Source organism: Lolium rigidum, chromosome 3 (assembly GCF_022539505.1).
Source record: "Lolium rigidum isolate FL_2022 chromosome 3, APGP_CSIRO_Lrig_0.1, whole genome shotgun sequence".
Classification (NCBI taxonomy): Eukaryota; Viridiplantae; Streptophyta; class Magnoliopsida; order Poales; family Poaceae; genus Lolium; species Lolium rigidum.
In genome coordinates this window covers 349,905,814-349,916,595 of record NC_061510.1, presented here as the reverse complement: position 1 = coordinate 349,916,595, position 10,782 = coordinate 349,905,814, and the positions used below count along the sequence as shown (strand labels likewise).

The 10,782-nt window shown below is 38.7% G+C and overlaps 1 protein-coding gene across 1 annotated transcript; it reads right to left on the bottom strand.

The window, feature by feature from the left end:
* Nucleotides 1-7,558: 7,558 nt before the first annotated feature.
* On the bottom strand, nt 7,559-10,366 carry LOC124697207 (tryptophan synthase alpha chain-like). Its single transcript, XM_047229831.1, has 5 exons — nt 10,109-10,366; nt 8,195-8,593; nt 7,942-8,097; nt 7,792-7,851; nt 7,559-7,693 (listed from the first exon to the last, which is right to left on the bottom strand). The coding sequence occupies exons 1-5, from the start codon at nt 10,364-10,366 to the stop codon at nt 7,559-7,561; spliced, it is 1,008 nt and encodes a 335-aa protein (XP_047085787.1).
* Between the last annotated feature and the right edge of the window lie 416 nt (nt 10,367-10,782).

The window sequence follows — 10,782 nt, the reverse complement described above, 5'->3', positions numbered from 1 at the left end:
TGCGGAAAGGCTTATTTTGTTGAAAAAAATAAGATTTCATAAATATTGTTTTCTCTTTGAAACCTTAAAGCGACACCAACAAGGAATCATGCGAAAAGTCTTGAAGGACAGTATGCTTTTATTAATAGTATCCTGTCTTAGCATGTCTTCAACCGTAAGTGTCGGCTTCATCATTCTGTCAATTTTGTTGATAATTGTTCCTTTTAAAAAACCTATGCTGTGTTCCTTAGTTTTTCCAAGATCTTCTTGTTCTTACGAGACATAATGTAGTATCTCTTTTATATTGATGCAGCTTGAACTGATATTAAGCCTTTGTGGTATGTCTTTCAAAGATGTATATGTGCCTCTTCTTTTAAGGTGCTTTAAAAGCTTGTTATCTTGCGGGATTTAATAACTTTTCTTGCATGTTCTATTGTCAGATAGATCTATTGTGCCATCCTTTTCAGGCGGTGCAGTTGGTGTAGTTCCAGTCTTAATGTTGGTTCAAGTAAAAAATATTAAGGTGGCAAGAGAAAAAAAGATGGACATATTCAGATAGGACTTGTAAGGAGCCAATTTATTTTCAACTGTCCCACGAATGAGAAAAAATGATAACCTTCAGATTCCTTTTTGTAGTCTATTTGCATATATAAACTTACTTCTGTAATATAGGATACTCGCCATGTGCCCGTTCTGCTAGCAAAATGTTGTTGAGCACCAAACATTTGCCACTATGTACAACTGAATGGTGTTCCAATTGTTCATGAGCTGGAAAGGTATGCTATCTAATTGCAATTTGTTTCACAATACCCATTTTGATGCTTTTTTAGAAAAAAACAGATCAAAAAACAATCTACCATACTCAAGTGTTTAAGTGTAAAGGGACACCCCAAAGAATCAAATATGTGTATAAATGTATGTCAAATGGTAAGGTAAATACTTATGCACACTTGGAAAACATGTATTTTAGTAACGGGGAAACTTTTTCTATTATTGATTAGACATGGCCGATTAGTTTTTTTAGATATGAAATACAACAACTCGCACTGGAGAAATCTGTTAGATATGGGGATTATTTTGGAGGCAAATATGGCACCTGATGTCCGCTAAACTAGCAAGTATTATGCAACTAGCTTCTGCTTTTATTTTGAGAGCTTTGGTTGTTAAAATCCTTGTTAATTATTTTCCATGGTTTGGTTAGCTTTTCAATGGCATAGTCAGGACTAGAAAGTTGTTAACAAGCGGATAGCTCTATTATGCTGAAACGGGGGGTTGCAAAATGATTTTCAGCTATCATCTTGAGTCAAACTTGTTCATTTGTAATCTAGAAGCTCCACTATGCTCTATCTCGCCTGAACTTGGATTCATTTCTCTTGCAGGTGCGAAGAAAATCCATTGTCAAAATGCACAAACCTTGGCAGGTCACACTAGATGTCTGGTATAATGGTGGATTATTGAGCAATAATCTTCAAGGTAAACAGTCTAATATTTCATTTACATGCAATTTTGAGAAAATGGTTGTTAAAAAATAGGATTAGCCCCACCAGGTTAGATGGCCATATGCATTTGCAGGCGTTGAAGAAAAATAATGTTCAATGTGCTCGGAGAGCAATACCTATATACGTATGATGAGATAATCTAATGGATCGTACCTCAACTTATTTACCATGGCGTTTGGAATTATTTAAAACTTGTGTGTAACTTGTCAGGTTTTTGTTTTTGTAATTTGTATGCATGTTATTTATGATTTTTTTCCATAAAATTGTTTAACATGGGAACTAACATGGCTACTGTTTCTTATTCACAATACCATGTTAGGCTTGTGACTTTTGAAGGGTCAAGATGTTAGGATCGAACTTCACATTTTCTGCAATACCACAACCTCAAAGCACTCATCTGCTTTATTTTAGCATGCACTAAATATCAGCTTCCATGATTAATTACATGTTTTCTTTTACTAGAGATGAGGGATCCCCGTGTTTCCTTTTTTGCAGATATACCAATCAGATATAGCTAATATGCTTGTGATAATGACCTATTTGAGACCTCTTCTCATTGCCACCACTGTTTCTTGAAAATTACAGGTCTTCTTTGCTTTAACCATGATGCCGGTTGGAGTTTTGGAGTCAAGTTTACTTGCTCGAGAGTTTAGCCAAGTGCAAGAAGCAGTAGTCTGCATTTTCAGGATTATCGATAGGATATCCAAGATTTACATAAGCTCAAAGGTAGGAACAATGCTAGACAGAGTGAAAGGGAATATAGATTGAATCTTCACAGATTTGTGCTTTAGGATACCATCTGGCAAGATGCATTTGGTTACTTGGGTAATATATGAGTAGGAACTCTTACTGTTAGTTGTGAGCTTCAGCATAGTACGGTAATTGTTACTTTGGTTAGTGTTGTTGGCACCGGTTAATTTCGATAAGTTTAAGTTCATGAAAGAATACAACCGAATCTATTTTTAATTATATATATATATATATATATATATGTGTATATATATATACTCCCTCCGTTCCTATATATAAGCCATATAGTTTTTTGAGAAAATTCCGGAATATAAGGTTTATTGCGTTGCTCCACTTATATGGACAATGTTTTTGGAGATTTGATTATGTTTACTTATCTTATGCAAAGTCCTCTATTAGCTCACGGCAATTACTTACGGTTAACCCTAGCCAAACATAATTTTTTCTAAATATGTGTTTCTTAATTTTTGTGCCATCAATTATATGGCTTCTATTTAGGACCGGAGGGAGTATTAAATATAGAATATTTTCTTAGCGTGCATGTATCTTCTCTTGAAGCGTATGAAATCACTTGCTGAAGCTCTATCCTTTCTATCTTCTTATCTGCCGTCCCTTTGTCTCGCAACACCCATCAATAATCCCCCGTCCACATCTCCGCCTAGATCCTCGTCCACATTTACGTTGTTTATATACTATTGATGTCCAGAGAGGAACAATGTTCCCTAAATTTATCCTCATTAGAGTTAGCAGTGCTTTCAAGATTTACTAGCAGGTTCTCACATGATTTAGCAGCGCTCTCAAGCATGGTACATACATATCGTGTTGCTATCGCGGTCAAAATAGAAGGATATCCTCACCCCACATCAAAGTATCAACTATAGGATGACACATCCTTTTTTTTCAAGAGCCGCCAAAGGAGATCAGGTTGGGTGTTGATGTTTGTGGGTCTCGAATTGCAGAACTACAAGAATCTGTCTTGTTAAAGCCCAGGCAACTAGGTTGTGATATGAAAGATATAAAAAATTATTTGTACAGTTAGCAACACCGTGTATTAGTGGTAAACTAAATGTGCAATCTATTGGTGTTCAGGGCCTCATAGCATGATCCACAGGCTCTCCATTGCCTCAGCTTTTACAGGAAGCTTTAGGAGTTGTTCGACCTTTTTTTTTGTTTCCATGGTCATCCTCTTTTGGAGCGGTCAAGGAATCGCTGCCTAAAAAAATTAGCGTTCGCACCACTGGCTTGCCGACGGAGTTTTTTTTACCCCAACCATTATTGAAGATTTGCTAAGCCCCTTTTGTATGTTTGATATAGAAGGCTACGATTCAAGGTTGTCTCTAAATATTTGAGGCTACGATTCAAGGTTGTCTCTAAATATTTGAGGCTACGATTCAAGGTTGTCTCTAGATATTTATGAATATCAAAGTGTTGTTTGGACTAATCAGAAAAGAAGTATTCCTTCAGTTATATATGTGTTTGCAGCACTCACGTTTTGTGCGACAAAAATACATCCAAAAGGAGAGGTTGTTGAGTTAACAATTATGACGGCCTTGAACACATATGTGGGACTTACCGTGAAAGAGTAACAAGAAGACCTAGAACTTAGAACCACGCAGATGCACAATAATATTGTTTTGTTTTTGCGTTCGATATTATCATGATGTAGTATATTATGATATTCTTGATTTGTTTTGAATTTTTATAGTGAGTTGTGAATTATATGTGTATTAAGAAATAAAATTTAAGGACCCGTAGCAACGCACGGGCATTTGTACTAGTCTTATTACATGCATATGGACATACTTTGTTCACATGGTCATGTTTTATTTGTTCATTGTATCATGTTATAACTATTTATTACTTGTTTTATACACCAACTTTTTTGGTTGTACAGTGTGCCCTTTTACCTATGCACATACCTGTCTGATTAATTTTATACCCGCCTCGAGCCGCTCCATTTTCGTTCAAAATATAGGGTCTCATTTATCCGTATTCGAATCTGCAACCTATCATTATACGATCCGCTTCAAATCCGCCAAAAAAATGTGGTATATGATACATGAGCGGAAAAAATGTGATCATATCCATTCCAATTACATCCCTATTTTTAAAGATTTAAAATTCAAAACAACATATCTTTTGAACTACTTTTCCAAATTATAACCATTTTTTGCCGTTGCATGCTTTATGGCTAAAATTTTAAAACTAGATCTCATATTTACAGGTTTCTTTAAATAATTTTTCCGTACTTCATAAACTATTATACTTGTACTTTGTGTATTGCTTCGGTTTTTAATATCACTACACCACGCCACCACGGTACTGAATGTCCATGTATTAGGTCTAGGGCCAACACCTGAAGATGTGGGCACACCGGGTATGCGGGGTAAACTGAACAAAAGGATTCTAGTTGAAATGGTAGCACGTTAAGAAACTGAACATCACATGAGCACTTTGGAGGAGCGGATGCAACAAATGAACAAAATGATGTTAGCTTCACAACGAGGGCAAAATTTGGAGGCTCCTAGCTGGCAACATGGTTATAATTCTCCGTAAGTAATGAACTGTTTTGCACATACCTAATCTGTTCATTGCATTAAATATTCATCATGCATGTTGTAAGTTACATATTGTTTTAAAGTAGAATGCAAGAGTTGAAGTTGGGGAAGAAAATGGTGGCAAAGAAGGCGATGAATAGGACGACTAAGAAGACATTGTTCAGAGAAGATCTGTTGCAAATCTATAAATCGCTTCAACCCAACAAGATGAAAGCTTTGTAATCTCATGCATCCTTACTGCATATTTAAATGTTGCCGCTTCCATGTTTCTGAAATATTATTCTTTTGGGATGGATGTGCTTCTATATGCATGGACTGGTCCTGAATCTTCCATTGCTAAGGCAACAATTCTCTCGGCCGATACAGACACTATTGTGGGTGGGGAGCTCCTTGGGCCTGCGACTTATGAGGTTATTGTGAATGTTGCGATTAAAAGGGATGCTATGCTGCCATATCAATATGATGATTTACTATACATTGCATGGCCATCTAGCAAGGTAATGCATGCGTATGTGTGTTTTATCCACATCCTATGTATCGTTGTATGTGTTATGCTGACTTGCGATATTTTTGCTAGATGAAGCCATACAAAACAGAGACGTCTGGCTCATCTCGTCCCTAAGGTATTTGAGTTGAAAATCAATTCCAAGGACAGCAACTGAAGATAGTATGTACTATGTAGTATATGTCTCTTCCTGCCTGTACTATTTGTCTATACCAAATTTACTTATTTTGTAAAATTATGCTTCCATTTCTATCCAAACATGGTAAAAGCTACAGCTAAAAGGATATACCATGTTGATTTCGCTTTGGCAGGGTTTTGTTCTTTGGAAAGTCTCCTGTTCATAATGACCCCTTATGTCTTTTCTCTTCACCATTCTGATATGATAGTCTTCTTTTTTGTTTGGATGTGTGCATGTGTATATGTACAGTAATTTTTTGGTCCAACATATGGCTCAGAGTAGGGTACCTTCTTGTTTTTCTCATGCATACATTATACCTTCTGTGTCAAAGTTATACTCACATTAGGGTGCTTTAAACATTGAAAATCAAATTTTATTTGCTTGTTTTCATTCTGATCTGGTACAGCTAGTATGGTACTAAAACTGACACCAATGACAGGAGATAACATCACTAATAAGAAAAATTGAGAACGTGTGTAACATGCTTCCTTTAATTAGTAGTTCATTTGTTGCTGTGCTACATATAGCTCAATCGATCCGAGGAACAAAAAATCTTATATGTTTGTACTTGTTCGTGCAGGTGTACCATTCAAAATATGAATTATCATGCAAAACTTCTACCGCAAACCACCAAGTAGCTAGATGTTTCCCATCAACAAGATGAATTGTGTAATGGAGTAAACTTGGTCATGTGGTTATATGCTAGTCATTTGGCTTCCATTTTGTAAACATGGTTATATGATTAGTCATTTGGCTTCCATTTTGTAAACCTAATTATGCGGTGACAATTTAGCTATTATTTTGTGAACTTGATTTTGTTGTAATCAATCGAGAACATATGAACAATTAGTATTGCAAGAAATTTATGAATATCAGTGTGTCATGTGTGCTATTCTTCTCTGATATGCATGTATTCTTATGTGGAATATGATAATATACTGAATTTTGACATTCAAATGTCTAAAATACGTTAATGTTGATGCTTGTTTGAAAGTTGGTCGGTAATCAGTCGCACGATTGGTCGGAAAAAATTCGCGATTGTGCTGATGCATAGTTGGTAGGCAAAAGAAACACCGACCAAATGTTAAAAGGAAGGGTTTGTGGCACGAGCCAACGGACAAAACTTTCTTCGTCGGAAGTTTGGTCGGCAAAGAAATGTTGGTCAGGAAATAAGTGTCCGTCGGTAAAGAAAACGTTGGTCGGGAAAGCTCTAGCCGTGGTGTCGTATAGTTGGACGACAAATATATGTTGGTCGGCAAAGACCTTTGCCGACCGGACTTATGGTGACAGACGAGGTCGGTCAGCAAAACTGATCGTCGACCAACTTTCTGTTGGTGTAAGCGGCTTTCCCTACCAAATTGTTTGTTGGGATTCTAGTGCTGTGGTGTAATGTATGTTTATACTTCATGTCGTTAGGTTTCGATGCACTTTTCTTCTACTTTAGTAACTACTCTACTTATATTAAATTCCATATTAATAGGTTTTGACAAGCTTTTTAAAAAATCTTTAAAAACTAATGTACTTATATTTTGTCGAGTACCTCAATTTTTAGTATATTTGTACTTTGTGGTGTTAGGGTAACTAAGTACACGCACACTGCACTTTTTTTTTTGCGAAACACGGTATAGACGCAGGCGTTCACACATACGGACATACACTCACCCCTATGAACGCACACACACCCTACCCTATAAGAACCTCCTCGAGACTGAGTCCAAGAAACTGATCCAACGAGTTTTAAGATTGACGAAGTCACCACGAATACCTCTCTGTCGACGGGAGCGTCGTCTCCCACTAAAGAATATTTCACATTTTAGTGAAACACCAACAGCACGCTGCACTTAGAAGTATGCATGCGATGCACCTGAAAGTACACACATGCTTACTTAGAAGTACGAGACGTGAACTTGAATGTACACGGACGGTACAAGACGTGAGCTGGACGGACCCGCGCTTCTTGTACAATGTACATGGTATGTAAAACTGATATATTTGATCACCAAGCTAGCTCGTTAATCCTAGTTTTGGCGTTATATGTATGAAAATATGGCAAACCAGTCAATTATCTTGTGTTTCATATATTTATAAACTATGGCAGCGCATCTTTTAGGCTTCTGGCATATTCTTCTAGTCTCTTTAACCCTTCGATCGGAGAAGTTGCTTCACCCAACTGTTTCACCATTGTACTGCCAATGATCACTGCATCTGCACCCCACTCTGCAATCTTTTCCCATTAGTAAAAGTTCAATTAGCATGTTGAACTTCTCAACAAAATTACAACAACTTCTGGTAAATATTTTATCAATCATTAAAATGTTTCACCTGTCTAACATGTTCTGGTGTTGATATGCCAAAGCCTACTGCCACTGCTTTGTGGGTGACCTGCAGATAATAACAAAACCATATAAGCAAATGGGTAGTACAATAACTTGCACAACAATTCTTTCAAAACATTGAAATAATTATGCATACCTGCTTAATTTTCTTGAGACGATCTTTGACACGCGGGTCCACACTTTCTCGTGGACCTGTAACTCCAGTGACGCTTACAACATAAACAAACCCTTGCGAAGCTTGTGCGATCTCCTTGGTCCTCTCTGCTGGTGTCGTCGGTGTTATAAGTAGGACCTGCAACCATTGTTTCAAACAAAGCGAAAACTGTCAATGGCTGCAGCTAAATCCTGTTCTGTTATAGATACATTATTGAAGAGGGATAGGGACGTACAAGCTCTAGGTTGTTGTTTCTGGCTGCATGCCTGAATGCACATGTCTCGGCATAAGGAAGATCAGGCACTACAAGACCCTTCACCCCGGCTTCTTTGACTGAGGCGGTGAAGTTTGTCGCACCCCGCCGCACAATGGGCCCGAGATACGAGAAGAGCACAACCGGGCAGGACAGCTCCGGAGTCACCTCCTTCAGCATGGACAACACGGCGTCGACTGTCGCCCCGCCAGCCAGCGCCCTCGCTGCGGAAGCCTGGATGACCGGCCCGTCGGCGTAAGGGTCCGAGGAGGGCATGCCGAGCTCAATGACGTCCGCGCCACAAGCGTCGAGGAGCTTGAGTGCCTGTGCCGTGGTCGCCAAATCGGGGTCGCCGGCGGTGATGTATGGGATGAACGCCGTCTGCATGCGTACGAGTCGTGAATAAGAGAAATGATCTTTTATTAGCTCTCATGCTGGAGCATCCATGCGAAAACTTTCTCTTTTTTTATGTGTCCTAAATAACAAAATGTAAAACCTGAACTTTGCAGGTGAACAAATATATTAGAACTAAGTTATCTAAAAATAACTTTGAATTTTTGTGTGCACCAAAAATATCTAAAATGAGAATTTTGCAGATTAATTCTATTAGTTTAATTTTTATGATATCCAAAATTGCCGAATATATTTTTCGTACATTGTGGTTCTAATATAATATAACCTAGTATTTTCAAGCTCTAATTTTTTTCCGGGAAAGAAAAGAAAAGAGAAAGATTGTGCACATATCTTTAAAAAATGGATGGTATGGATAGGGAGTGTGCACCTCATATGCCCGAAAAAACCAATCTTATTTATAAAATGATAGAGTCTAAAATAAGTTTTATGTGTTAGAGTGTAATGACCGACCCCCTCTCTCTCAATTCAATTTTTTGAAAAACTTGGCTAGTACATCAATCTTATATGCTGCTCACATAGTATAAGAAAAGATTTGCGGCCTATTTCGAACCCATACTAAGGAACAAAATAGCCTAAATGTGAGTGAGGGTGTTGAATATAAATATATTGTTTAGCCCCTTTTCCAGTTCGGACTGATGGTGCATTGGTTAGGTGCATTCAACTTATAATCGGGGGTTGAAGGTTCGATACCCAAAAATGTAATTAAAAAATATTGCGGCCGGTCCCGTTGCGCACGTCAAGACTCTAAAAAAAGGAGCATACAAAGTTCTAGATTCATATACCTTTTTTCTTCTAGGAGGAAAAAATATATTACTTTTAGTGTGTGACTAGTTCTTGGTCAAGTAATGTTTTTAAATTTTAGTTCCAATCCCAGTTACAACTTACAATTAACACGGTTCAGAAGCAAGTGTAATGGAGCCAGTGAGTGTAAGGGCGTCTCGTCGATCCTAAGATTTTGCCCAACCCACTATCAGCTATTGTAAAAAAAATGCAAAAAGGCCCAGCCCAACTTAGGCCAGCCCCATCTTAGCAAATTAGGCTTGATTGCAAACCATGTTGCAACATATAACTAGCACGAATCACAATGAATCTAATTATTCAGACATTTTTTTCTAGTTGCAAACCTTATTTGCAACTAGAAAAATCTTAGTTACAACTCATTTGAGCACAAATCACGATATAATCATATGGTTTAGAAGTCGTCTCAGAACTAGCGAAACCGTTATGTGCATGATCTCAAGGTAAAATTAGACACAACCTAACACTACGGAACCAAGTCAATTGACGTTTTCCTGTACTGTAATTGCGGAGATATAAAACAATACTGTCCCGTGCATAAAAATATATCTTAGATTTGTTAAAATTTAGATTGTCATCTAATACACCTTTTTTTGCGGGTATCTAATACATCTTTTCGACGGCGAGTGAGGTAGTAATTGATTGATCCTTGCTGGTGGATGGCACGGTGTCGTTTACACGTACCTTCCTCTGCTCCCTGACCCTAGACAGGGTCTGTGCCACCGATAGGCTCCGCCCGTTGGCGACGGGGACGAACGGCACGGGGGCACGCGGCGTTCTGAGCACCGTCCGCCTCCCCGGCTGCCGTGGGGGCATGGACATCGCCACCGCGGTTACCGTCTTCATCACAAGCCTCTTCGGCACGGTCACCACTGCTGCACCGCCCCGCGCCGGACGGCTCAGCGGCGGCGGCGCAGAGGATGCCTCGAGCGCGGAACACATGTATAGCTAATGGATGCTACAGTAGTATAGTACGCATATGCACCTGAGTTTGTGTAACTAGCTGGACTATATGTGAGCGTCTGAGCGAGTGTAGAAGAAACACATGGTCTCCGTGCGAGTTTATATAGCAGCCGAGGCAGGGCCAGATAGCTCGGAGCGAGCCACGCTCAAGAGTAAACGACTGTGAACATAAGATCTCGGGGAAGCATGTGGTTATGATGGTTTTTGTTGGGCATCTTGTTCTTTTTACTCTGTGAACATTTGGCTTCGGAAACTCTCATTTTCAAAAAAATATCGTCGACAAGGCACGAAAGAAAATTTGCAGCTCGTTCATTCGTCCCCGCCGTCCAATCACATGGCGCCGCGTACTTGTTTGTTTGCGTAATCAACACATTTTATCACCTTAAATATATTGA